This window comes from Poecilia reticulata, chromosome 6 (assembly GCF_904066995.2).
Source record: "Poecilia reticulata chromosome 6, P_reticulata-male-v2, whole genome shotgun sequence".
NCBI lineage: Eukaryota > Metazoa > Chordata > Actinopteri > Cyprinodontiformes > Poeciliidae > Poecilia > Poecilia reticulata.
In genome coordinates this window covers 127,145-155,000 of record NC_088835.1, presented here as the reverse complement: position 1 = coordinate 155,000, position 27,856 = coordinate 127,145, and the positions used below count along the sequence as shown (strand labels likewise).

At 40.4% G+C, this 27,856-nt stretch overlaps 2 protein-coding genes and 1 long non-coding RNA gene across 7 annotated transcripts in view; 2 read left to right on the top strand and 1 right to left on the bottom strand.

Annotated features, from left to right (window-relative positions):
• slc7a10b (solute carrier family 7 member 10b) overlaps positions 1 to 25,107 on the bottom strand; it is a 68,106-nt gene extending 42,999 nt beyond the window's left edge. For 3 of the 4 annotated variants that reach the window (XR_014087735.1, XM_081607558.1, XM_081607559.1), the window contains exons 1-3: positions 24,897 to 25,038; positions 16,507 to 16,711; positions 15,982 to 16,133 (exon numbers count right to left, since the gene is read on the bottom strand). Coding sequence is in view for 3 of the 4 variants with exons in the window: in XM_081607558.1 (XP_081463684.1) it covers positions 15,982 to 16,133; positions 16,507 to 16,711; positions 24,897 to 25,038 (499 nt within the window). In the remaining variant the exon portion in view is untranslated. Of the gene's footprint in view, positions 1 to 15,981; positions 16,134 to 16,506; positions 16,712 to 24,896 lie in introns of all 4 variants that reach the window. The other variant, XM_081607557.1, reaches the window with a different exon arrangement.
• LOC108165986 (uncharacterized) overlaps positions 1 to 27,856 on the top strand; it is a 137,229-nt gene that overhangs the window by 104,308 nt on the left and 5,065 nt on the right. For both annotated transcript variants that reach the window (XR_014087737.1, XR_014087736.1), the window contains exon 3: positions 21,727 to 25,303. This is a non-coding gene — a long non-coding RNA (uncharacterized LOC108165986). The remainder of the gene's footprint in view (positions 1 to 21,726; positions 25,304 to 27,856) is intronic.
• LOC145551876 (uncharacterized) lies at positions 920 to 10,691 on the top strand. Its single transcript, XM_081607566.1, has 2 exons — positions 920 to 9,192; positions 9,852 to 10,691. The coding sequence occupies exon 1, from the start codon at positions 2,670 to 2,672 to the stop codon at positions 3,363 to 3,365; it is 696 nt and encodes a 231-aa protein (XP_081463692.1). The 5' UTR covers positions 920 to 2,669; the 3' UTR covers positions 3,366 to 9,192; positions 9,852 to 10,691.

Below are 27,856 nucleotides of genomic sequence, written 5' to 3'. Positions count from 1 at the left end.
AGTGCCAGGTCTGAACTGGGCCCACATGGACCGTCGTTTTTATAGACAGGTTCCGTGATGCATATGGCTCAAGAACCATATAGGCATCCTTTAGTAAAATATAAGTACGTAATTATTGTTTATGTAAGATATCAACTGCCCACTAAACTTCAAAATAAAACCTGTCGAGAAAAGTTGAGATCATTCTACTTCCCCATGCTGGAGGTTTTAGTTTAATAGAGACAATAAATAAAGTGATCTCTGAAATTAATTACACAGGTGACATCAAGACCCAACAGTAGAGTCAGACTATAATAAAATGAACCTGGTTGTGTGTGTTGTTATTGCGTCGTGCAAACTTTGCTTTAATTCTTCTTTTTTCTATCTGATCATAAAAAATCATAGTCAGAGAGTTTCATGAAACAGGAAGGGCAGGTTTCCTGAAGAAAGAGGAAGTGAACTTCCAGCCTGCAAAAGTATAAGAATAGTTCAGACTAATCCTTGTGTCAAAGGATTAAAGGTTTAAAGAATAAAATCTAAACATTTTGAGTAATTTGATAAGACCCAAAGTAAAATACTTATATTAATATTGGGTCTTTCATAAGAATACTTACACTTAAACTTACCCTGGTGGAAATACTTGCAAGTAAAACAAGTAACTGTAGTTTTGGTATTAAATAATTAGAATAAAGTTTCTTTCTTTTAGAACATCATCTGTAAAAACTCACATTAAGATTATAATGAGAGTAACTAGTTGAGTAGCTGAGTAACTAACCGAGAGTGGGTTTAGGTATTATGGTTATAATATTATATATGAATGTTGAATCAAAGAGAGAAACTAAAAGGTTTTAAATCTGATTTTTGACATTTGAACTTGAGATGGTGTAAAATGTGTAACTAAAGCTCATTGATGTTGTGTTGGATGTAGATGGAAGGTGAAAGGTTAGGGAAAAGCAGAATAGATAACAAGAGCCTGAGAGGAAGGAGCCATATTGTAATTTTGATTTCCCTTGATTAAAAACATGATTTATTGTAAGAGTAGTGTTAATTAGAAGTAAAGATAGTTAAATATAGAAAGTCTTAATCATATATCCTAATTTATGTGACATGTAATTGATTTCGTCTGACATGTATTTCATGTGTTCTGATTTTGGTTGACATGTTATGGGTCTGAGTAATCAGGCAGTGTCTATTTCAGTGGAATGGTTTTTAGTAATCAAATGTAATTTTTTTGATATTGGAAATATAAATCAGATAACAGTATTAGGTTAAAATAAAAGGCTTTGTTGTGAGACATGCTGACTGTTGAGAAGCAGAGTAAAAACATTAAAAAGAAGAAGAGTAAACAGATGTTCGAGGAGGAGCGGATGAAGACAGGAGAAGTGAAAGTGGGTTATGTGTTTTCCAAAAGCTAAGAGGTCACATAAGGACCACCCATGTGGACGGTTGAGTTGTCACGTATACCATCCACATACACACACATCTAAACAAAAGATATACAAATTCTAAGAAGGGGAAGCAAAGTGTTCTCTGTTCCTGATGTCGGAGTAGAGCTAACATGATGCAGAAGGATCAACAGCAGAGGACACTGTTTATTCAATGTCACATGCTGTTTTTATTTTAATTATGTAAAGCACTTTGAAATGCCTTGCTGATGAAATGTGCCATACAAATAACATTTGATTGATTGATTGATTGATCCTCTCCTTGGGCTGCCACCTTATCGTGGTGGAGGGGTTTGAGTGTCCCAATGATCCAAGGAGCTATGCTGTCTGGGACTTTATGCCCCTGGTAGGGTCACCCAAGGCAGACAGGTCCTAGGTGAGGAACCAGACAAAGCGGAGTCCGAAGACCCCTTATGATGAATACAAACTTTGGACTTCGTTTTCCCTCGCCCGGACGCGGGTCACCGGGGCCCCACTCTGGAGCGAGGCCTGGAGGTGGGGCACGATGGCGAGTGCCTGGTGGCCGGGCTTTTACCCACGGAGCCCGGCCGGGCTCAGCCCGAAGAGGAGACGTGGGTCCCCCTTCCGATGGGCTCACCACCTGTCCGAGGGGCCAAAGGGGTCGGGTGCATTGTGCTATGGGCGGCAGCCGAGGGAGGGGACCCTGGCGGTCTGACCCTCGGCTGCAGAAGCTGGCTCTTGGGACGTGGAACGTCACCTCTCTGGTGGGGAAGGAGCCGGAGCTAGTGTGCGAGGCTGAGAGGTTCCGGCTAGAAATAGTCGGCCTCACCTCGACAAATGGCTCTGGTTCTGGAACCAGTCTCCTTGAGAGGGGCTGGACCTACTTCCACTCTGGAGTTGCCCACGGTGAGAGGTGGCGGGCTGGAGTGGGCATACTTGTTGCCCCCCATTTGGGTGCCTGTATGTTGGGGTTCACCCCGGTGAACGAGAGGGTAGCCTTCCTCCGCCTATGGAGGAGGGGGACGGGTTCTGACTGTTGTTTGTGCTTACGGGCCAAACGGCAGTTCAGATCACCGACCCTTCTTGGAGTCCTTAGAGGGGGTACTGGAGAGTGCCCCTCCTGGGGACTCCCTTGTTCTACTGGGAGACTTCAACGCTCACGTGGGCAATGACAGTGAGACCTGGAGAGGCGTTGTTGGGAGGAACGGCCCCCCCAATCTGAACCCAAGCAGTATTCTGTTGTTGGACTTCTGTGCTCGTCACGGATTGTCCATCACGAACACCATGTTCAGGCATAAGGGCGTCCATATGTGCACTTGGCACCAGGATGCCCTAGGCCGCAGTTTGATGATTGACTTTGTCATCGTCTCATCGGATTTGCAGCCGTATGTCTTGGACACTCGGGTGAAGAGAGGTGCGGAGCTGTCCACTGACCACTACCTGGTGACAAGTTGGCTCCGGTGGTGGGGGAGGAAGCCGGTCAGACCTGGCAGGCCCAAACGTGTAGTGAGGGTCTGCTGGGAACGTTTGGCGGAGTCCCCTGTGAGACGGAGCTTCAACTCTCATCTCCGGCAGAACTTCAAACACGTTCCGGGGGAGGTGGGGGACATTGAGTCTGAGTGGACCATGTTCCGTACCTCCATTGCCGAGGCAGCCTATCGGAGCTGCGGCCGCAAGGTTGTTGGTGCCTGTCGTGGCGGCAACCCTCGAACCCGTTGGTGGACACCTTCGGTGAGGGATGCTTTCAAGCTGAAGAAGGAGTCCTACCGGGCCTTTTTGGCCTGTGGGACTCCAGAAGCAGCTGATGGGTACCGGCAGGCGAAATGGCATGCGGCTCGGGTTGTCGCTGAGGCAAAAACTCGGGCGTGGGAGGAGTTTGGAGAGGCCATGGAGACAGACTTCCGTACGGCTTCGAGGCGATTCTGGTCCACCATCCGGCGTCTCAGGAGGGGGAAGCAGTACAGCACCAACACTGTTTAAAGTGGGGATGGTGCGCTGCTGACCTCAACTCGGGACGTTGTGGGCCGGTGGGCGGAATACTTCGAAGACCTCCTCAATCCCACCAACATGCCTTCTGTTGAGGAAGCTGAGCATGGGGACTCTGGGTTGGGCTCTCCAGTCTCTGGGGACGAGGTTGCCGAGGTGCCTCCAAATCCGAGGCCATGGTCTTGAGCCGGAAAAGGGTAGAGTGCCTTCTCCAGGTCAGGGGGGGTCGTCCTGCCTCAAGTGGAGGAGTTTAAGTATCTGGGGATCTTGTTCATGAATGAGGGAAGAAGGGAGCGGGAGATCGACAGGCGGATTGGGGCAGTGTCTGCCGTGAAGCGGGCGCTGTACCGGTCCGTCGTGGTGAAGAGAGAGCTGAGCCAAAAAGCAAAGCTCTCGATTTACCAGTCGATCTACGTTCCCACCTTCATCTATGGTCATGAGCTTTGGGTCATGACCGAAAGAACGAGATCACGGGTACAAGCGGCCGAAATGGGCTTCCTCCGCAGGGTGGCTGGGCTCTCCCTTAGAGATAGGGTGAGAAGCTCGGTCATCCAGGAGGGACTCAGAGTAGAGCCGCTGCTCCTCCACGTCGAGAGGAGCCAGTTGAGGTAGCTTGGGCATCTGGTAAGGATGCCTCCTGGACGCCTCCCTGGTGAGGTGTTCCGGGCACGTCCCACCGGGAGGAGGCCTCGGGGAAGACCCAGGACACGCTGGAGGGATTACGTCTCTCGGCTGGCCTGGGAACGCCTTGGGATTCCCCCGGAGGAGCTGGAAGAAGTGGCTGGGGAGAGGGAAGTCTGGGCCTCCCTTCTGAAGCTGCTGCCCCCGCGACCCGACCCCGGATAAGCGGAAGAAAATGGATGGATGATTGATTGATTGATTGATTGATTGATTGATTGATTGATTGATTGATTGATTGATTGATTGATTGATTGATTGATTGATTGATTGATTGATTGATTGATTGAGCACAACGCCCTGGAATCCAAGGAGTGGCTAAAGGCTCCGCACACCTGTAAGAGACAAGATCCGTGTACCCAAGTACTCGTTATTACAAGGGAGAGAGCTGCCATTAACAGAAGTGATTATTGGAACTAAGTAACTGTGTGAGCTACTGGGTTAATTGTTCTAATAATTGAAAAGGGTGATAACTTTTGGATTGTAGGCAGTTAGAGACTAGACGAGTCCTCCTGCCACCAGCTTAAATAGAATGTTCTCTAGATTATCCATGGAGTAAAACCCCTAGGAACTAGAGACTTTCTCGACCCATTAACTGGAGAGCTAGCCAATAGTCAGTTTGTGAGATTTGAGAGGGCTTAGGTGGGGCTGGCAATAACAAACAAACCTTTTAAGCTATTCAATATTACATCTTATCTTAATCCTATATGTACGGAAAGTCTCAAATATCTTCTCCATATGTCTGGCCCAAGAATACCTATTTGTGAAATCCGAAAGGAAATGTGCTTTGTTAATCTATGATCTGGCATATTAACGAACGTATTCCACAATCTAACCACATCTGCAAAATGGTTAGATATTGCAGATATCTAACTTCACGTGATCAACCCATATCTCCATATAATATGATATGATTGTGGGAAAGAGTGGATTTCTGACCCCAAAATAATTTCTAACTTGCCCTCATGCCCACAAATATCGCCCGATTTGCCTAAAAGTCGGTCAGGAGGTAGATATGCATGCCTGCTCCGGTAAAATGTTTTCAAAAGTTCCCTAGGGTTTACGGTTTTCTCTCCAGGTGCTTTCGACCGATGTGGCGCGACAGGATAAACTCACGCTCAGACCTATCTTTTTCCATATATTTCTGAAAAATGTCAGACCTGAGCACACATCATATTTCTCTCATCGCTGTTAATACTGTGAGCAAGGTAGAGATATGAAACGCAGGAATATCGGAGAAGACAAATCGCCCTCTCATACGCTTCAAACGGTTTTCAAATACATGGCACGGTTCCTGAACGGGAAGGTGTTGTTCGAAGTGCTTTTTTTGTGAGAAACAAGCTGGTTTGAAGAGAGAATTCTCTCACCCTCTGTACCACCAACAGGTGCAGGGAATTAATTACCATAGCAACGGAACACACCAGAGGAGCTGCTTAGAGTTACAGAGGAGCTCCTGAGGACTACAAACACGCCATCATTGTAGTTCTAACTATGTCTGAACACTCAGTTATTAACAGGGGGTTGAGCAGAATGTCAGAACTACAACATGGCGGAACTGTCTGTTACTAGAGAGGAGGACTTGGCTGGTATTGAGAACTACTCAATACCAGCCAAGGAGCTTTGAGGTGTTTTGAGCTTTATATAACTGATTTAACCCAATTACTATTACACATGGGATTAGTGTGGCCATTTCAAATTAAGCTTAATGAAAATCTCAAAATAAATGCCTCAATAATCCTCTCAGGTAAGTGATATTAGCTTTTATTATTGTTTCCCCTCAAATTAGTTATAATATTAGAAGATAATATAAGATATAATATTAAAATGTTTTCAAAATGTTGCTAGTGATTATGGTTTTTTGTCAGGGTCCTTAAGACCGACGCTGAGTGTCTCAAGTATAGAATGACTCCAGCAAACTGTCTGACAGAGAGCCAGCCCAGGTCCAGATAATTAATTACCATAGCAACGAGTCCCAGAGAGAGGCAGTGAGTAGTCTCACAAACGGGCTCAGAGAGAGGTCTCACAATGCATTGTGGGAAGAATAAATATTTCCTTACTATTCATATTTTGCTTACATAAAATTAGTATTTCTTTGAATTTTTTAATGTGAATTAATTATACATAGTATGAAGCTTGAACATTTTTGAGAAATAAACAATTACCGACTGTCTTTATTTTTTTAATTTCAGACCGTGAGTGAGAACACCATGAGCATCAGAACACTTTTCTTACTTATTAGCAACATTTTGTATAGTGAATGGAGTAAGTAATGACAGACAACATGCTAGTGATGCAAAACATACTGATACTGATAGCAATCATGCTAACATTAGCATTTTGGCTAATTTCACCTTATGCATTAATTTTAACCATATTAATGGTGCAAGTACAGCTTCATCAACATGTTTCTGACTCTCCACAGGTTTTTGACTACAATTTAGCTCAGCTTAGCATTGATGCTAATGTTAAGCATCAGAACGCTTTTCCTGCTTATTACCAATGTTTCAAATACTGAATGGAGTAAGTAATGACAGACCACATGCTAGTGATGCTCCACATGCTACTGATAGCATTCTGGCTCATTTCAGCTTATGCAACTTAGTGAACATGCTTCTGACTCCCCCCAAGTTATTGACTACATTGCAGCTTTCTTTAGCATTATTGCTCATTTTTGCATCAGAACGCTATATATAAGCACTGTAGAGGATAGTCGGTGCTGATTCCTTTCTGTACATTTTCTTACTTGTTCATAACAATTCTCACTGACTGTTTGAGTGGGATATATTGACACAAAAACATCTACAACTTACTACAAGGAGTGGAGCGGTCCACCCCCACCATTTGCATGAGTGGGATGGCCCAACCACACAGCTGCTTCGCGGTTGGCTTGTTGGCAAAAGATGTTAATTCAATGTTGAATTATTATCACAAAGGTTGCATGTATGGTTGAGGTCAACAACTGACAGTGGATCAACAATAAAACACACTCTAAAAAGAAAATAGTTGAACCAACTGAATTGAATTGCTTCTGTAGGTAACAAGCAATTCAGTTAAGTTTATCCAACTGAATTTATTAAATTTATCCAACTTAATTTATTAAGTTTAACCAATTCAATATATTATAATCATCCAACTCAATTTGTTAATATATTTTTAACAAATTTATTAAGTATGTTTAAGATAACAGATTTAAGTCAGTCTTACTCAAATCATTTAGTTTACTTCAAAAATGGTAAACTTACATAGCACTTTTCCAGTCATTTTGACCACTGAAAGCACTTTATACACTAGAGTCACATTCACTTAATGCACAGATCAGTTGGGGTTGGGTGCCCAGGGGTCACTTTGACATGTGGCAGGAGGGAGCTGGAATTGAACCATCAACCTTCCGATCACAAGACAACTGCTCTACTCACAGAGCCACGGTGGCTTACCAGGAAATCTGTCCCTGGTTACCTTGAGTCATTCTGTCAGACGAGGGATACAAATGTATTGAACTTGATTATTTCAAGTAAAGTCAAAGTGAATCCAGTGTGTTTCAGCACTGGTCCTCCAAGCCCTGCAAGTTTTAGGCATTTCCCTAATTCGGCACACATGATTTTAATTGATGTCTTAACGGGGTTTTGCTGAAATGAAAACACGCAGGTCAGTTTGCCTTGAGGACAAGGTTTGGGGAAGAACTCGTGATCTAAATGTTCAATCAATGTAAGCTGTTTTTCACACCCCTCTACACACACCCCTTTCCCCCCACCACCCACCCCTCTCCTGGGCCCATCTACCCCTCAATCTCCTCCCCCTTTCCACTCACCTGCCCTCCTCCTTGGGCTCCCAGTGAAACAATTTTAATTTTAGGTGAGGGTTTTAAATTTTCACATTTTATTTTGTTAAATATTTTTTTGGCTCTAGTGACCTTTATTTGATAGTTAATTGACAAGAAAGGGGGTAATGAGAAAAGGGGGAAGACATGCAGCAAAGTTTGTCAAGGCCGGGAATCAAGCCTGTGACAGCTGCATCAGGGACTGGGGTGGGCAACTCCAGGCCTCGAGGGCCGGTCTCCTGCAACTTTTAGATGTGTCTCTACTTCAACACACCTGAGTCAAATAATGAGGTCGTTAGCAGGACTCTGGAGAACCTGACTGCACTGAGGAGGTGATTCAGCTATTGGATCCAGGTGTGTTCTACCAGTGAGACATCTAAGAGTTGCAGGACATCGGCCCTCGAGGACCAGGATTGCCCCACCCCTGGACTAAGGCCTCCATGTGTGCAATCTGTGCAGTTTGTTGCACCCCTCATCACCTTCTCATTTCCCCCTACTCCCTTCCAAAACTCCCCACACCCACTTGCTCCTCCCAGCCTTCCCCTCTTTACCCCTCTCTTTCCTTCTTCCCTCCCCCCATCCTTGAGCTCTGGGTCAGAACATTTTATTACAGTGGGGGTTAATCATGTTTCAAATTACGCACTACATGTTGAGAACATTGGGTTGTGATTTCTTTATGTACATTTTCTTACTTGTCTGTAAATATTATTACTGACTCTGCATAATGTGTTGACACAAAAACATCTACAAGTCTCTACTAGGAGTTGTACAGTCCGACTCCCCCTTTTTGTCCCAACCAAACAGCCACTTTGCTGCTGGCTTGTTTGCAACTGGTTTCTGAATTGAATTCTCCTCCGAGCAGTTTTATGGTAAGTTTTTCAATATTACTTTGATATTAAATGTGTTTATTGAAAAATAAGGGCATTGTTTTGTGCCCATAGTAATCCTGGTTATTTTGGGGCAAAACAGATATTTTTAATAATTGAGGTCATGTCTCATTTTGTATTATATTCATCCTGCCCACCGCACCAGGCCTAAGTATGAAATCCTGCGAGATTTTGTGAGATTTGAGTTTTTAAAATAGGGCGGGGCCTGTTTGGTCTGAGAGAGCATGTGGTGGACAAGGAAGTGTAAGGCTGGCTGCTCCAGGTGGTGCTTTAAATTGTTGTGATAGTAATCACTTGTTTTTAACTTTTTATTATGATGTGCTTAGGGACGTGCTTAGATGTGCCTCTGTTCCAGAACAACTGAGTTAGATGATTGCATGACCGTCTGCAGCCATCAAGAAGTGCAGAAGGTTGTTAATCATCCACAGATTAAATCCAGGTGAGGCAGAAGACAAACACTTAAAACATGTAAGGCAGGTGAAACATTGAACTAAACCTGCTAATGACTGATTCAGTCTGTTGTTTCTTGGATTGGTAACTGGTTAAACTGAACTGGTCTATTATTACTTGTGTGGGATCTTTATCAGCACGTGGACATTTTGTAATGAATTTAATAAACTTACTTGGAAATATTTGTAGTTGACTGAAGATTAAACCAACTATTTGATGGAAGTTTATTCTGTGTAAATTATATTTTCCAATTACAGTATAAATCACCTTTTGCTCTATTTATCTGTCTGGTGTGTTAAATAAACCCTGATCCTCCCTGAGTTTTATCTTTAGGTTTTCTGATAAACAGCCTTCATTTTAAATATTGATTCCCTCATTTTAACATGAGTGCAGCATAATAAATCCTACACTAGACTGCTGCTTCATAGGTAAATGTAGTTGTATATGTAAACATTAAGATAAATATTAATGAAAGATTAAGATAAAAATTTAACAGTAACAGAGTGTACATGGGGAACTATATGGTTAGTATTTGTTCTCAGACCTGTAACCAGTACACTGTTTAATATTTCAATGTCTTTCAGAACTTTTCAAATGTTTATCATCTTTCTAACCGGCACCTTCCTCACTTTTATTTTTGTTTTTCAGCCGTTGCTCTGCAGTTTGACCAAAAGCTGACTCTTGAGGACTGCAGCTAAACTGTCAAGTGGCTTCATTACATGCCAGAATGAGAGGAAGACATCACAAGGAATCAAAGTGACGCCAACCAGAGTGAAACTGGGGTTACCACAACAAGTACAGTTTCCCTGGTTCATACAGTACAAAGCTTAACCTCATGGACTCTGTTCTTTTGTGGACAACAGACTGTTCTGACAGTCAAAAAGGAGTCACATATGTTTAAAGATCTGTCCCTCTTTTCTTAAATAAAATGTTATATCAAACGTATGTCATTTTTAAACTTTTGTACACAGTTTACCCATCATCTGCCAATGATATAGTGTTTAACACCAGTGAAGAAACTTTTAGCGGAATGTTATGTAGACCTATCAGACCTAAAAATGTACATAAACCCTTAGCTTTCATTCAATATAAAATCAACCCAAATCTGCATGTAGATCTGCATTCAGATGATGGATGAATCGATGTTGATTCCTAACTGATTCAATGTAAAATCAACAGAAATATGCATGTAAATTGACATACAAATGATGGTTGAGTCTGCATAGATTCCAAACTAATTCAATGTAGAATCAACAGAAATGTGTGCAGATCCTCATTCAGATGAAGATTGAAACAACATTGATTCCTGACTGATTCAATGTAGAATAAACACAAATATGCATGCAGATCCACGTTCAGATGAAGGTTGAATAAACATGGACTCTTAACTGATTCAATGTAAAATCAACAGAAATGTGTCCAGATCCACGTTCAGATGGTTGAATCAACATTGATTCAATGTAAAAGAGATATGTGTGGAGAACCACATTCAGAGGAAGGTTGAATCAATGTTGATTCCTGATTCTATGTTATATCAACACAAATATGCATGTAAATTGACATACAAATGATGGTTGAATCTATATGTCAGTTATGGTTGAAACCCTAACGTTGATTCAACATACAAGTCACCGACCACTTTCAATGTTGTTTCAATGTCACGTTCAACGTTAATTCAATGTTTCTGGCTGACATTGATTCAATGTTGTTTCAATCATTCTGTGCTATCTGGGTCTGATCTTTCATCCTTACCTGGGGAAGGTAATCCTAAAGAATCCAGTTTGTTTCGTAAAAACGGTTGAAACACACAGCACAGGACTTAAGGATCTCTGATCGCCCTGCTGCCACATAGAAGATGGCGGACGCTGTTAAGTACGACTCAGCGCTCCATGAGGGGTCTACGTATTGATGTCTATGGGATAAGCAATGCAACGTGATCCTCTGCAGCAAGTGATGGCAAAACGGGGCGCGTCATCACTACTTTACATTTACATTCATTTACGCTACATTTACATTTACCTGGCATTTCCTTTCCATTTCCCATTTTAAATTCAGTTCGTTGGGCGTGGCCCTTTTTTGGGGGGGATTTCCTATGTAGTTGGTTCAGCTTCACCTTCATTTCAGCAGCTCGAGTTTCCAACTTTTTACGAAATTGTTCCATGGCCATAACCTGTTCCCTGAGGGGCTATCTCCGCAAGCAATCCCATGTTGTCGCTCTCCTCATCAGTTGTGTGTTACCATAAAGCTGAACCTTCACCAGTCCGTTTCATGTCATCAACCGACTTAATCTCATCTCTACTTTCACCCCTGATCATTTTGACTCTATTGTTAAACTGCCTCTCTCTGCCTCTGCTCAGTCTAGTTCAGCTATTAGGCGGAATCGTTCATTTCATGTTTAATCTCAGGTCTTGCTCTGTAATTTTATTTTCTATACGTCCCGTTTTTTTATCCTCATTTTGAATCTTAGTTTTTTTATGCTCATCTATAACTTCAAGCCCCTGAGTTTTGGATTATGTTCAACCAGTCTTCAAGCACTCCCTTGACTTTACACCAACACTCCTGTCCTTTTCAGTATTCTCTTCATGATTATGTATCTCTTCCCTGTGTCCGTAGCTTCCCTCTGTGCCAGACGAGCACTTCACAATTTGCTGGTGGTGGTTGGTCTACATTGTCCAAAGTGTAAACTTATCATGCGATTGTCCTATATGTCCCTTTTGTGTCCTCCCATGCTGCTACTTGCAGGTTCATTTCTGTGTTATCACACTCGCTCGCATCCTCCAAAGATTGAACCCGGAGGTCTACTTCTAGCTCTTTGTCCCTCAATCAAACAGCTCTATTGCCAACCTCTTTCTGTTTCCCTGAAGCTATCTCAGTAACTCATCAGCTGGCTCATCTATCAGTCTGGCTCCGTGCCATCCCAGTAACCCAGCGTTCTCTGCCCCTGCAGCTGGCCCATGTCCCAGCGTACTCTGCCCCTTCAGCTCACCCATGTCTTAGCCTTTCTCTCATTGTTGGCCCATGTCTGTTGTTTTCTTTTTCCCTCATACTTTTCAGCGTGGCTCCCTTGCAGCGGGCACCTATCCTCTAGCCTTTCTCCAGATGATTTTGTGTCATCTAGCTGATCCCATCTGCCTCGCTGTGCACCTTCAACTATCCTTCACTCTCTTGCCTGGTATTATTTTGGCCCTTTCTCTTAGCAGTCCTTCATTGGGCATCATGATACCATGAAAACCCCTCTATCAATCAAATTTGATTCCTCCTACCAGCTTCTCACCATCTAGTCTTCTGCACTCCTTTGGCTGACAACCTGTACTGTATTTTTCTCCCTGCATCTTCAAGTCAGCACACAAGTTTTAGGTCTCACTTTTCCTCGGGCCCGGCCTCAGCCCCTTTTTTGGGGGAGAGCATCCCTAATCAGTTATTGGGATGTTCGAGTTCACATCAAATCTCAGCTCAAATCAGCTGCCAGGGCCCGAGCGCCAAAGAACGGTTATTCATTCCTGTCATTAAATCTTTTAATTGTTCCTTTTTTCGTCGTCTGAGTCTGTCCAGATTGAAATGTAGCCAATAGCGAAAGTTCAAGCTGGAAGACTCCGCCCCCTCCGTTCCCCCATCGGCGTCATGCTCATCTCCGACCTCAGCGCTGGACCTCACCCGGCACGTCCAATCATCAATCAAGCTCTGCATAAAAGGATCCACACCCAAGCAGTCAGCCGGTTCCCAGCTGCGTTCAACCCACCACCGCCCCTTCTCCACCCACATCCTTCGGCTCTCCAGGATAGCACCCTTTCCTGACCTCCACCACCAGTGTCGGGCCCCGGGGGAGAGTATCCCTAATCAGTTATCGGGATGTTCATCGAGTTCACATCAAATCTCAGCTCAAATCAGCTGCCGGGGCCAGAGTGCCAAAGAACTATTAGTCATTCCTGTCATAAAATCTTTTAATTGTTCCTTTTTCTCCGTCTGAGTCTTTCCAGATTGAACTCCTGTTCTGCAAGCTATTTTGATAATGGAACCGAAACGCACAGAATTGCGCAATACTTTGTTGAAACAATTATTGAGATTATTATTTTTGTTGGGTCATTAATTTAAACATGTTCTTTAGTAAAGTTACGAACGTTTTGATAAGGAGCCAGAGGAGGACGTGCGCGTCTCAGTGTCCTGGCGGCGTTCAGTTTGTCACCTAATGCCGAGATCGACTCAAAACCTTCCGCTATTGACGTATTGCACCCCTGCTCTAGCAAAGCATGAACAGCTCAAACAATATAAAATGAAAAAAAAGCTATTTATTAACTGATCAAGTTGTATTTTAGATTGTTCTTGAAAAACTAACCAGTCACGGCTGATTAGTGGGTGCACTCATGGCTGCACAGTGAACCCATTGATTCTTTACAGCAGACAGCCGCTCCCCTCTCTTGCAGGTACTGCGTATCCCCGCTAAATCTTTTAGGGGTACGCAGTACCCGATCGTACCCCACTACAGCTTAGAGCTTACCGGCATTAGGACAAAACTATAAAGCAATTTTCCCAAATAATGTTCATCCCTTGGATGACAAAATAAATAATTTACAGCTGCCAGTGCACAAAAAGCAGGATTTAATATCAAGATCTTGTCCCATTTTTGTGTGTCCACTTTTGTTCAATATTACCTGATATGGATGTTTAGAAGTGGTAATGGTAATCATGAGCAGTTATTCAAAGTCTGTACAGCAACTATTTGGAGTGTTTTTAAATGTTATCAGATCCAGGATGTGGTTCCATTAGCTCCCGCTGCCCACTGCACCAACCGTCAGTTGGTGCAACTGACGGCAGGAATGTGGGAAACAGCAGACTGAGAGAAGGCATGACTGCTTCACCTCGTCCAGCACAGCCAGCAGCAATGCACAGCTCCTGCTCATGGTGACCTTGCTTTTCAGAGTGAAAACAGACCCATCAGCACCATACAACCAAACTACTGCCATTAAAGGAGGAAGTAACAAAACATTGGTCTCCTTTGCCACACTTCAAGAGTATAAAGTTTACAACTCAGGAACAATTTCTAAAAAAAAAAGAGAGAGAGCAAATAGTATTTGTGACAAGATTTGCTTGACTTTGTCATTTGAAGGAGCAAAAAATTAGTAAGCTTATTATTCTGACAAACTGGTCACACTGATTACCAGTGGCAAGTTCTTCAAAGCAAGTTCAAAAGCTTGCTTACAATCAATTTACATGTAGTGTATGTCTTTATGTCTGGGGTCTCAGATGTCAAATCAAACATCCCAATTTGCATGAAACAGAGTGTTGTTTGAAAAGCTGAGTGTTCAGCTGGACCAATAATAGAGGACCAGAGAATCCATTTCTAGTCAGTGGGAAGTTAAATGCATTAGTTAAAGCGTATTCCACAGTATGAAGGAATCATGAATTGAACCAGGTCAGAATGGAACTAAATTTGTTTGGCTCATTTGCATGTTGCATGCAAGTTGGACATTCACAGAATATAAATGCTGTTTTTCTTTTACTTTTTTTTTTTTTTTTTTTTGAAACGACAGCAAAACAAAAAAAAAAAAGGATAAACAAGAACTGACAGACAAGGTCATCATAACAGATAGAGGCTCACGAGTATGTGGAATTGAGCCTACAAGGTTACAAAGATATGTATGAACAGATTTAAATGGGGTGTATGGGCTTACACATGAATCATGATTCAATCAGGTTTTATCCTTCGAGTTATATTGCATACAGGATTCCTCTCCTTCTTGGTGGTGTATCTTAAAGAAGATGTCATTTGTTATTTTCCAAATCAAATTAAAAATGAATGGGGGTTCTTCTGATTTCCTAAACAAATTACCTCAAAAGTAAAGTCAATTTCTGTTTAAATAACAGATCTGACTGCAGACATGTCCTTCCAGTATAAGAGATAGCGGGATAATCCCAGAAAATGTGGAAATGTCCTGCAGAGTCATTACCACACAATCTCCAACGACACCCAACCTCTATTATTAAAGTAATGGAAAATATAAGTTTCTCCCAGCATATTCTCACCCTTTCACCCATATCGCCATGTTCTGGGGAATCCGTTTAACCCACATGCAGAATCGGACACAGGCAATTTGGAAAGTTTAACATTTTTTATTTTTTCCGGTTCAGATAAAAGCTCCGTAACTGCATGGCTTCTCGGGATGGGTCCAGAATTTTGACAACATCTAAGGGAGGATAAATGTTAGTACTATTTCAAAAATAAGATGTCTTATAGGGAGTTCTGGTGGATCTGAGACTCGGAGAGGGGGCCTGATCCAGATAGGGTTGAGTTTAGTAGATCTACTGCAGGAGGACAACCAATGACCAGCGAGATTGAAATCTTCCACCAGGAGACAGATAAATGATTGATCTTTACAGCTTGGAGAAATATTTTAACTCAGTTAAAAGATCAGAATCCTAAAAAACAAAATCCTAACAAAATGTCATTACTTCAGTAATAATGACAATAGATTTTATTCATAATGCCCTTTATATCTTTTGATCTCAAAGAGCAAAAACAAAAGAAGCAATCGCAATGGATACAAATAATTAAATTAATTAATTAATGAAGTACTGTTGAAAGTGTACTCCCAACTTGTCAACAACAAAATATATCAAGGTTTTTTTTTTTACCAGCATCATCAGCATTCCAGAATTAGTATATCTCAAAATTTGATCAGTTCCAAGTTTCCTCTGTACCAGTCTGAAACTCCCAACACCAGGTGTCCTGATTCACCAATACATGACAATGAACTGAAAATCTTAAGGTAAAAACACTCACATAGACACGTTGCAGATAAAAGTCGTGTTGCCATGTATGGAGGAGCACAGTTTTGGAAGACAGGCTGCAGCACATAGCTGGAGAAAGTAAGGGCAATAACAGCCAGGGTTGTTGGGTACATGATGAGGACTGCGCTCCACAACAACAGAAACCTGAAAGAGACAGGAAACCCTGGTGACATGGGACAAAATTAAAAACTCACCAAAAGAAAAGGAGACGGAGAACTTTAATGGAATTTCTATATAAAATTAATCAAAAAGCAAACAAAATGCTTGGATCAACACTGACCACTATATCAGCTTAGAGCACTGAATTTCCACAACAGATGTCATTTTTGTTGTTCTAGCAAATTGTTTGAAGTTCTAGCAAAATGTCAAAGTTGTCACCTAATTTGTTAGAAAGTGCAAAGTACATTTCTCTTAAAAGCTCAATTCTGAAAGTAGTATGTAAAGGCCTGACAAAAAACTTTTATGATAAATTAACTTTCTTGGCTGCAGTGTGAAGTGAAGGAAAGCTTTTACTCACCCTGTCAGCCCACCAAATATCTCTGTCACATAGGAGTAGTCGCCGCCAGATTTGGGAATGGTGACACCCAACTCAGCGTAGCACATTGAACCTAGAGCAGCAACACAGCCTCCCAGTGTCCACACCACCAAAGCCAAACCCACTGAACCAGAGTGCTCCAGGACCCCCTTTGGAGAAATAAAGATCCCAGAGCCAATGATGTTTCCTGGGGAGAAGAAGAAAGTCAATGTAGCAGACCCAGAGGAGTTCGTTTTCAAGACTGTCCTGTGCAATCATGGATCTCTTTATCGAGTTTAACAACACATGTTAATGCCAAGTCAAAAGATAGTGCTGATGAAAATAGCCTTTTCTGAAAAGCATTTCTATTTTTCTATTATGTTTAAAACAGAAATACGATGGGATTTAAACAGTGAGACATCAAATTTATAGTCAGTCTCTCCCAATTTCAGATTTATAGCCTGACCCCAAAAAGGCCAAAATTTTTAAAATTGGTGATCGTGACCTAGTTGGACTCAGGCTACTGTGTCATGTTTAATAAGCTCGCAATACATGCAGCACAAAAAAATCAAATGAGAATGTGTGTTATAAAATGACTTATAGTCAATAGGAGGAGGACATTTACCCTGTTGAAGAAAGAAAGAAAATAAAGTGCAGAAGTTCATTAGAGTATAACAAGATCAACACACGCCACAATAAATGGACATGCAGCTCTGCTATCAATCACACATCCCAGATAATTTGCACTTGACCCCCTGGTGGTTACAACAAGCAACAAAACGGAGCTGGAAGATGTTAGACAAAAACAAAAAAACAGATGAGATGCTTAATCAAATTATGGTCTAAAATGAAAGCAGTAAAATCATATGTCAAGTTTACTTTTGCCTTGAATTTTCTTAAATTATCTTTGTGTGATGTAATCACACAAAGATAAGACAAAAGTTCAAAAACAGGAAGAGCGACTTGGACAAATGAGAAAAAAACTTGCATGACCAAAGCAACATCAGCCACTGGGACATGGACCTCTCAGCTAAATGTCTTCTAAACAGACTGAGACACAGCGACATGACAATGTTTGATATTCAGGATGGAACAAAGAAGATTGATGAGATATTAGGGAACTGCTCCAAGGCTCACAGAGAATAAATAAATAAATAAATGCATATTTATTTAATTATTTATTAAGTTAAATAATTTAATTATTTAATCAATGTTTATAATGTTTGTTCAAATTAAAAAGATGTATTTTTGAATTTGAAACTTCAGGGAACATCTTGGGTAAAGCTAATAGAGTCTAGGATTTATTGTAGGCTGCAATTAAGTTTCAGTTTCAATGTCTAAATGAAAGTTAAATTCTCCCTATGATGACTTTATCAGTATTTGTTACTAAAACAGCTGAAAAATCCGAGAATTTAGAGAATTGTGGGCAAACCAAGAATACAAACAAAATAAGAGTTAGATATTTAAGAGCTGTATTCAAAAAATTTGCCCTGGATGAATCAATAAACCTGAATACAATGTGATTCTCTGTCCTTCATTTCTGACATTAATTCGTGGAGCTGGTCCATTTTTAAAAGGGGGAATGAGTTAACTGGCTTTTGCTAACATGATTCTACTGATGCAGCCACATTTCTATAGGTCAGGAAAAGCTAGTCATCACATCTTTAACTGTTAAAATAGTTTATGATAGAGATTTTATGTTAAATAAAACACTTTTTTTTTTTTTTGCTCCGTAAATAAGAATGTAGTTTTTAAAAATTCTATAATTTACCCTCTTTGACTTGGTTTTAAACTAGGTTAATTTGAAATTGAATGACTAGTAGGCATTGCCTCACCAGAAGCTATAAAAAGCTGAATTAAATTAGCCTGGCTATTGCCTTCTTGTGCAGCCCTGCTCGAAAAAAATATCACTTACTCTGTATGAAGCAAGTAGCCCAGGAGAAGGGGCTGGTCTTACTAGGCTAGAATTAAACCATACTTGTTTCCTTCCTCTATGTGTGACTGAATTGAAATCATATTTTTTGTAATATGTCTCACGAAGATATATGTTGTGAATTGCTGCTTTATAATTCTATTGAAATTTAACGTCACAAACAAGTATTATATAATGCTTGTTTATCCCTTAAAATCTCAAACACATTGAAGTTTGTGCTTCTCATGGGAGAAAATATGAAAAAATTCAAGTGGTATTGTCACTGTATATGTTCATTTGTCTGACGAATATGCACAAAAGCTCTTCAGGTAACAATAAAGTTTAAAAGGTTTACTGTGAAAAAATTGAACCTGGTGAAAACCAAGTTGTGTATACACTAAAATCTTAGAATTGTGTGTGTGTTTTTACTGTGACTTTAGAGTTATTTGGATATCATGTTTAGCATAATTCAATTTATGGATGTTTGTCCAAAAGGCTGTCATGTGGTTCAGCACACATGCTGATTCTAAGTGAATTTGTTTGTTGTCAAAGTCACTTATTCATACAACACTTGACCAAACTGCTTCACAATTTATATCAATCATTATTATTTGAAGGAGTTTTCAGTGACTGTATGACTTTCCTAAGCAACACTCACACTAGGAATTAGGAGGAATGTAGAGGATATTAATCAGGATACTCTTCAATAAATTCTCAATATGCACAGAAGAGTGCCGGTAGATCATACAAGTTCAGGCTACAGCACTACCAGTAGCGCAGCAGAAGGTAGCCAAGTGGCACACACAGCCCTTACATAAGCAGACATAAAACACACACTCTGGTCTGGAGAGATGGGAAGTGACTGCCTCATGTCATCAAAACACTATTCTAATATTGTTAACTGCATCACAATGGTGCTTTTCATGACACTATGACGAACAGATTCAGAATCATTAGTGCAAATGTGAAATGCTACAATCACTTTAAACAAACAACGCTTTATAAATTAGAACTGCACAGTATATCGTTAGAGCGTTGTCATGACTATGTAGCTGAACAATAGTTACATTGCAGCAGTAATGTAGGAGGAAAATGAACTCACCATGTTCTCATGTAATTTCAAGGGTACCTGACACGCACTGTGTGCAGCAATTCACCAATCACCAATGACAATCATTCTTAAATCAGTTTGTGGAAGCAGACCTACAAATGGAGTGAGTTGCTGGTTATAATATTGAGAAATGAGCAACAATCAAGAGACTGTTACAAAAAATAAACACGATGTCAGTTATCTGGAATAATTTTGGTTACAAGACGGATGTTCCGTTTTGATAGTGCCTTGCACCAATTTACAAGAGGTAATATCACTAATTTATATGACCATTTAAATCTTCACCATACACTTTCAGTTCAACAAATGTAGAGCCAAATCTGAATGTTGTCCGAAGCAAAAAAAATATATAATTTCGGAAGGTTTTGTAAGTGTTACTCCATATGAGAAAGGTTCTAAATGGCAGAAAGATATAAGATAAGCTCTCATGCTTTACCTAGCTTTTACCCATTTATAGTTTTTCCAAAGATGGTTTTAAAAGTCGTGATCAAACTACTTTTTTCCTTAAGCTACCATCCTGGAACTGCAGAGACTGTCTACTTCATTAATCAACACAGAAAAAAAACATATTGCAACATTCACAAAAAAGAATGTTGCAATATGATCTTCTGCAGATCAGTGCAGAAGATGGAAGAAGAGCAGCATAACTTAAGGTGCTGGTCATTTCATTTGTTGTATTTTTTTTATATAATGTAATATATATTGTAGCGTTTAAAAAAATGAAATATTAATTTTTTCAATATCAGTTCTATTGAAAATGCTATTCAATGACTGTTTTGGTTTTGCATATGTGCCCCAAACATTACTGGGACCTTTTGATAAGTCATTAAAGTGATCAGATAAAGTTTTTCTCTTCAAATTTCAAAAATCAGATATAACAAATCATATAAAATAAAAATCACGAGCAAAACAGTTTGTTTGATACTAGAGGAATTTGTGGCAAGATTTTCAAGGGTTTCATTTACATACATGTCTGTGCTGCTCAGCCCACAGAAGAGTTTTTCCAACAAATGTGGCATCATAATTTTTAGCAAGATGTGTAACTATTGTTTAAAGATAATAAATTATCTAGTTTGTCTTATTGTAAGCAAGCAGTTACATAGGTAATGTCAGGGTTCCTGTGTGTGTGTTGAGTGTGAGTGATGCATCTTTTCCAGCGAAGATCTTGGTGAAGAACCTGGGCAGCCTACCCAGGTGGATCTCATCAGCCTCATCAGTGTTGGGGATAAAGGAGCAGCAGAACCTTCACTCAGTGCTGGATGATTAACGTGCACCGGTAGTCTCTCTAGCAGTCTCTTGTAGTCTACAGTACTTGTTTTTTTCATCTGTCTCTTCAGTATTTTCCAGTGGTTTCAAAGTCCTTGTGTTTGCCGTCTCTAGATCAGTTTCTGGATTTTTCAACTGGATTAGTTCCATTGTTTCCTCCTCTTGTGGATCTCACCTGCAAGTCTGCCTGCCCGCTGCTCCCTCCACACCACTCCATAGATTCTCTGGCTCCCAGTCATCACCATCCTCACGCTCATCTCGGGAACCATTCTCCACACTGGACCTTGGGCACATTCCCCCACGCTTCAACCAGAACCATTCTAAAGTAAGCGTTTCATATTGTATTGCCGATCACCTCATTTTGGGCCACCAGTAACCTTGCTCTCATTCCAGGCACCTCCGATTGCACTACTCAACCGCTCCTGGAAGGATCAAGGAGAATTGTTTGTCTATTTTTGCAAGAAAATAAAACCCTTACCTCTACTCAGACTTGTTGATTTTGCATGTGGGTCAGAAGGTTAAAGCCGAACATGGCAGGTAATTTTGAATTAATAATAAAAATAAGTAGTTTAAGCAATCTTCATAATAATAGAAGACAATAACATTAATACTTTTCAATACATAAATCTGCATCAAAAGAATATTTTCCTTTTTTAATGAGGAGTCACTTAAACCAAATTCTGACCTCATCTAAAACAAAAGGAATCACTTTAATGAGAAAATAGAAACTTAAAGAAAACCTTTTGAAATAATGTCAACAGTTTATTACAATAGTTAGTATTTTGGGGGATCTCCACCACTGATGTGAATGCAGTATAATTACAGTGAATAAAGATCTAATGAAAAACAGCATACAGGGGGGGAAAAAAGCCCTGTTATAGCAGAGTCCTGCTATAACACTGCCTCCTAACCTTTCCTGTTGCCTTGTCCTCAGTGGCCGAGGCTCCTTGTGAAACTTCTACCTCTGAGGCTCTATCTGCTGCTGGGACCTGGAGATCACTCAGCGCCTTTTCAGAATACAGCAGAAGATTGGATTAAACAGAAAAAACCATAGGTGACAGGCTAGGTGAAGTTTCTTTGTTTTGTTTTTCATTTTATAATCCTCTCTTTTTCTGTCAAACACACAAGTTTATATGTGTGTTTCTATATTATGATTTTGTATTGATTTCCATTCATTTTAGCCACTTACTGTTGTCCTAGCAATGACTAGTTTATTACTAATCCTAACTTTAACCAAACTACTAACTATAGCAAAAAAAATACCCTAATCGATTTCCATTTGCTCCTAACCATTCGTCTGTCTGAGCCTCACTGCAGGGCATCTGACCACTGGACCTGAACTCCTCCACCCTGTGGGAGGAGAGAGATCAACACCACCAGTCGATGAAAGAGATTGAGACGATCCAGAGGATCATGAAGATGTCTGCTGATCTTTGACACCAGAGAACTGATGAAACCTTTCCATTCACTGGCCTCCTGTTAGTAACCTCTGTTGATCTGCTGTCTAACATCAGCAAGGAGAAGGAAAAGATAAACCTGCTTCAGAGCTGTGAGAGAAGGCACCACACTCAACTGCTTGATGCTCGTTTCATATGAGGACAACATGGACATTGGATGAGGGTCGGTCTGGAAAATCCAAAGAACCACTACCAGAACCAATTGGACTGATGGGGGGCCGGAGGAGAGAGAGGGGGGAGGGGAGGATTACGCTGCAGCAACGCCAGCAGCAAGGAGAAGTGAAAAGAGACATTAAGATTAGTTACATGCACACACACACAACCGTCGCACACACACTGCCACTGCAGAAAAGAATGACTTTTATAGAGGTTTCTTATGCTCAATATCAGATAAACTTTTTCAGTTGTTCCTGTTAACTCTGAGTCCTGAACAGAAGGACCACTGCTAGCTAAGGTCCACGAGTCCACAAGCCATAGATTGAGAAACTGTGAAGGAAATTCTAATCATTATGTCACTGAAATGCAGAAACTGAAAAAGTAGCGAACTTTCTAAGCCAAAAAGGGTTTTAAAACTTAAGATTGGCTAGTTTCAAACACAGAGTAAACTTGATTAAATTTAAGTGTTGAAATAAATGTTTAAAAAAAAGTTTAATAATTTTAGACTAAGAACATAAATAAAATGTTATCAACAGGCACGTGTAGGGGGGGGGGTCTGGGGGTGCTTGAGCACCTGCCCTTTTTGCTCCTTGCCCCCAAGTGCCCTTTTGGTCAATTTTCATTTTTATTTATTTATTTATTTTTTGTATTATTATTTTCTAAGCCCTCTTGTGACACCTAACATGTACTAAAATTATTATTATTATTATTATTATTATTATTATTATTATTATTATTATTATTATTTTATTTTTATTGAACAACATAATAAGCCCTCTGGTCACCTTGTTACCTTTGACCTGCCCGTGACGCATGACGCAGTTGCCTCTCGCGCAGTGAGATAAGGGGGCTAACTGGAGCTCAACGTAGCGGACATTCCAGATTACAGATCAGTTTTTGGTGAAAAAAAACAAAACGTTTTTGGTGAATAAAGTGGAGTAGACTTGCTACTTGTCAGATGACGGAAAACGTTGAACGTGTCGTTTCTGCTTTAGCACAGAGTAGCGGTTTAAGCAGAGAGGTAATGAAATACAACAGACACTGACAGGCCTCTGCGTCTGCCATTGTCTGATAAACTACTGAGCGGGAGGAGACAGCCAGGTGAGGAAAACTGTTCTTATCTATTGATTCAGTATTTTTATCATACAGACATTAGGCTGTTGTTGTTGTGCTATAAGCTAGCTGCTAGCTAACGATTTTGCTAGCAAAGCAAGATAACTAAAAAGCTTCTCCCCTGTATCTTTAATATCAGTCATTCTTTAGTATTTATTATGCAATAAGGGTACATCGCCCGTCCAAAACCGATCATCTCCATAATGGATATATGTCCAATCTTCTAATTTCCTTTGCTACATAATGTACATTTCATTTATTCTGGCGTTAGGTAAATGTATCTTGAAGGAAAATAACACTTAAATAAAAGTCCAACAAGGATATTCATTTAGAATTAAAAATAACTCACCCTGAATTACCATGATAGATATAATGAATGTAATAAAAGTGACATTAATGAAGGGGAAAAAAACTCAACCCAGAAGTAAGTTTAGGGTCTGGTTCGCAGAGTATGAAGTTACATTTTTCCCCCCCCAATTATTCAATGGGGGAAAAAACTAACCTCAGTTAAGTAAAATAAAATTGTAATCAAAACTTTTGGAATTGTAATGATTTCTTTTTTTTAAAAACTAATCGTTTTGTTTAAAAAACCTTTTAATTAAATAACTCATTTTTGTCTTGTGAACACAAGTTATTTTATAGATTACAGTCCACTAAAAGGTTGCATTGTGCCCTTGTTTATATTTTTAATAGTGTAATTATGTAAAGACAAAATATGTCTGGTGGTCCAGCTCTGATTTACATATCTTGCTAAACATTATAAACTGATGAAAACCCCCTGAAGTTTATAAAGGAATATTGCATTACATTACAGGTGTCAAACTCCAGTCTTGGAGGGCCACTGCCCTGCAACTTTTAGATGTGCCTCTGCTGCACCACACCTGAACAGATAATTAGGTCATTAGCAAGCCTCTACACAAGGAGGAGGTAATTAAGCCATTTCATTCCAGTGTTTCATATCTGCTGCACATCTAAAAACTGCAGGACAGTGGCCCTTGAAACCTTGAGTTTTCATTTCAACGCTCAACATTATCAATTTAAAAAATATTCCCTGGTTCAAAAATTTACCGAGGTAGTGGTTGCGATTTCAGACTCCAATTCTGGCAGCAAAGTTCAGATTCAGCCTCCAGAACATCAGAATCGCCATGAGACCACCGTGTCATCTGTCTGAGGCAAATGGTGGCAGGCTAACAATAAGACTAATCTGTGGAATGACTTAAAACCACAGCACTGACACACAGGCCTTATCGTAGTACCCGTCAGGCCTGGTAAAAAGCGTTAGAACCAAAGGAATACCTCAACTTTTTCCGTGAGGAAAACTTTTGCTGTAATAAAGTAAGAAGTGGAGCTGAGCACGCAGCTTGTTTTCCTGCCTCACCTATGATGATTGTGCAGGCACTCAGCAGCCCGATCTCCTTCTTCAAAGTCACCATCTCCGGGATTTCCTTTTTCTTCTTCTTGGAGTCCGTAGCGGGTTTATGCGTCCAGGAGCAGATGTTGTTGCAGCTCTGTCCTTCCATGTCTGATCCGGTCTGAGTTCGCCTCAGTCCCAGTACTCCCAAAGCTCCTGAGCTTTCCTCACTCCTCATTCATGCACGTTCAAAGAGCCGCGCTTGCGCAACGACCAGCCGTTCTCCAGGGTAGAATGCTAAATACCAGAACACACCATGATACGTTCAGGAACCCCAGGGGGACCCGTCCCAAACCCGAGGCACCTTCCAACCGCATCCAAACAGTTTTCATGGACAGTGGTAAGGTACTGGACTGGAACGGTCATATTCACAGGTAAGGAACCTTAAAAAGGCTGGAGAACTTTTAACCAAGAGCAAATTCAGAAGGTTCTGACAAAAATCCTGACTGCTGGTGTGATAAATCACTTTCATATCACACCTAAACTCTCAGGGCTAAAATGTGCAACTCAAGTCAACGTTTAAGATTTTGTCCAGCTCTAAAAGCTCTTTGCTCTACGAATTATAACTGCAGTTTTTAGCTAGAAAATTGGAAACTGGTATTATGTCCATTTCTATGCCATCCCAGGTGAAAAAAAGTATACTTTAGTATATTTCAAACATACTTACATTTGTGAAAGTACATTTTAAGTATAGTATTTTAAGTGTACTACCTATAAATATATCTGAAGTATACTTGTACCAATTTCAAAATTAGAACTTTAAACATAATTGTACAAAAATACATTTTTAATAAATATATTAAATAAAAGTATACTTGAAGTGAACAAAATATATATTTGCCCAAGTGTAAATATACACTTGCTCAAGTATATTTAAAATATATTTTGTGTATATTTTAAAATATATTCTCAAAATAGAATTTTTTTAAATTCACTTAACACTACTTTAAATTATTAATTTCACTGTTTTAAATTACATCTTAGTGTAAATTTTAGGCTAATAAAGTATGCCTTTTTAAAATTTTCTTCATTTAACCAGGTGAACCCTGTTGAGATCCAGATCTAATTTTCAAGAGGGACCTGGCAAAAGTCTGCAATACGCAGCAACCTGATTACAAAATAAAACTAATTAATACATATGCAGAAGTATGTCTTTTAGGCATCTACAAAGTACTTTTCATGTAATTTTTAGGCATACTTTTTAAGTACTGTTGGGAATAGGAATCCCGATCGATGAATCATAATTTGTATTGACACACGGAGCATAAAATCAGTCAAGAAAAGCATTCAGACTTTACTTATTTTATTCATGTTCAGTGCTGAAAGGAGATGCTTTAGCCATTACATTTGAGAAGAGTATCTAAAAAAGTCTGTGCAGCGTCCGAGGAGAAGGAGGGTAGCTGATTATATGGACTGAAGACACTCCCTGAAATCACAACATGTCTCTGTGGCCTGAGAATACGTTTCTTTTTCGTGAGAAATGGACCTTGGTGTTTAACAGAATCAAAAATGTAACTCTTTACTATGGGCCTTTTGTCTAACAGCATGTGACTCTTTGTTGACCTTGGTAAAGCGTCGCAACATTCCCCCTGTTGGGCTCTAAAAGAGCCCAAAAAGGAGAAGACAAATCCTAGAGTAGACACTATCCCTTCCAGAAAACATCCCCCGAGGCTTTTACAAATGTTGGCATACATAGCATCATTTCAAGTATTGATGTTGTCTTTCATTCATGTCATTTCATGTCATTTCATTTCATTTTTGGGGGTAAAAACGGACAGAGCACCCCTACGGCTCTTAGGCGGTGGATCGAAATCACAATGTCCCCCTTACAATCTAATAAAGAATATGTAAAGAAATAAAATTTTAAAGAATGTTAGGGTTAAGATTGGAAAAAGGACATTCAACCCTCCATGGCATTTACTGTTTCTTTTTGTGGTGGAAAAAAACGAAAATTTTAGGGTGATATTTAAAAGTTAATGAACCACAGAAAGGATGCAATGTTAAATGAAATGCTAAGAAAAGCTTAGAAGTAATGACTATGGAAAGGCACAGAACATACAACGAAAACTTGCATTAAACAGCAAACCAATAAATCAAGATCAAGGCAGCACAGTCAAAATATACTGGCATGAATGATGAGGAAACAAGTAAAACTGCTTTCTAAGTAAAATGCAATAACGGTAATAAAATCTAATATCAGTTTCTCTATAGCGAGACCTATCTTCGTCAAATCAGTTTCTGCGTGTGTAAAGATGCAGAGGCGGCGCATCTCCATGGGATACACCGACAGTGCCTGTGAGGCCTCAGTGTGGCATTTCAGCAGTAAATTGGTCCACCAATTGTGGAAATCGCCCATAGTCTCACATCCCAGCACACCCAGAAAGAATTGGACTTCATTCTGCAACAGAAAGAACAAAACAAAAAGTGAAATCAATGGATTATATAATGAACACTAGAGTAGAGGGAGGGGGTACTGGAGAGTGCCCCTCCTGGGGACTCCCTTGTTCTACTGGGGGACTTCAACGCTCACGTGGGCAATGACAGTGAGACCTGGAGAGGTGTGGTTGGGAGGAATGGCCCCCCCTATCTGAACTCGAGTGGCAGGCACGTGCAGATGGGGGGCCTGGGGGTGCTTGAGCACCTGCCCTTTTTGCTCCTTGGCGCCAAGTGCCCTTTTGGTCAATTTATTATTTTTTTTATTTGTTTTTTTGTATTATTATTTTCTAAGCCCTCTTGTGACACATAACATGTACTAAAATTATTATTTTATTTTTATTTTTTTTGTACAACATAATAAGCCCTCTGGTCACCTTGTTACCTTTGACCTTTTGCCCGTGACGCATGACGCAGTTGCCTCTCGCGCAGTTAGATAAGGCGGCTAACTGCAGACCTCAACGTAGCGATTCAGTATTTTTATCATACAGACA

Coding starts and splice junctions, on each gene's coding strand:
- LOC145551876 (XM_081607566.1), top strand. CDS start 2,670: ATGTTCAGGCATAAGGGCGTCCATATGTGCACTTGGCACCAGGATGCC.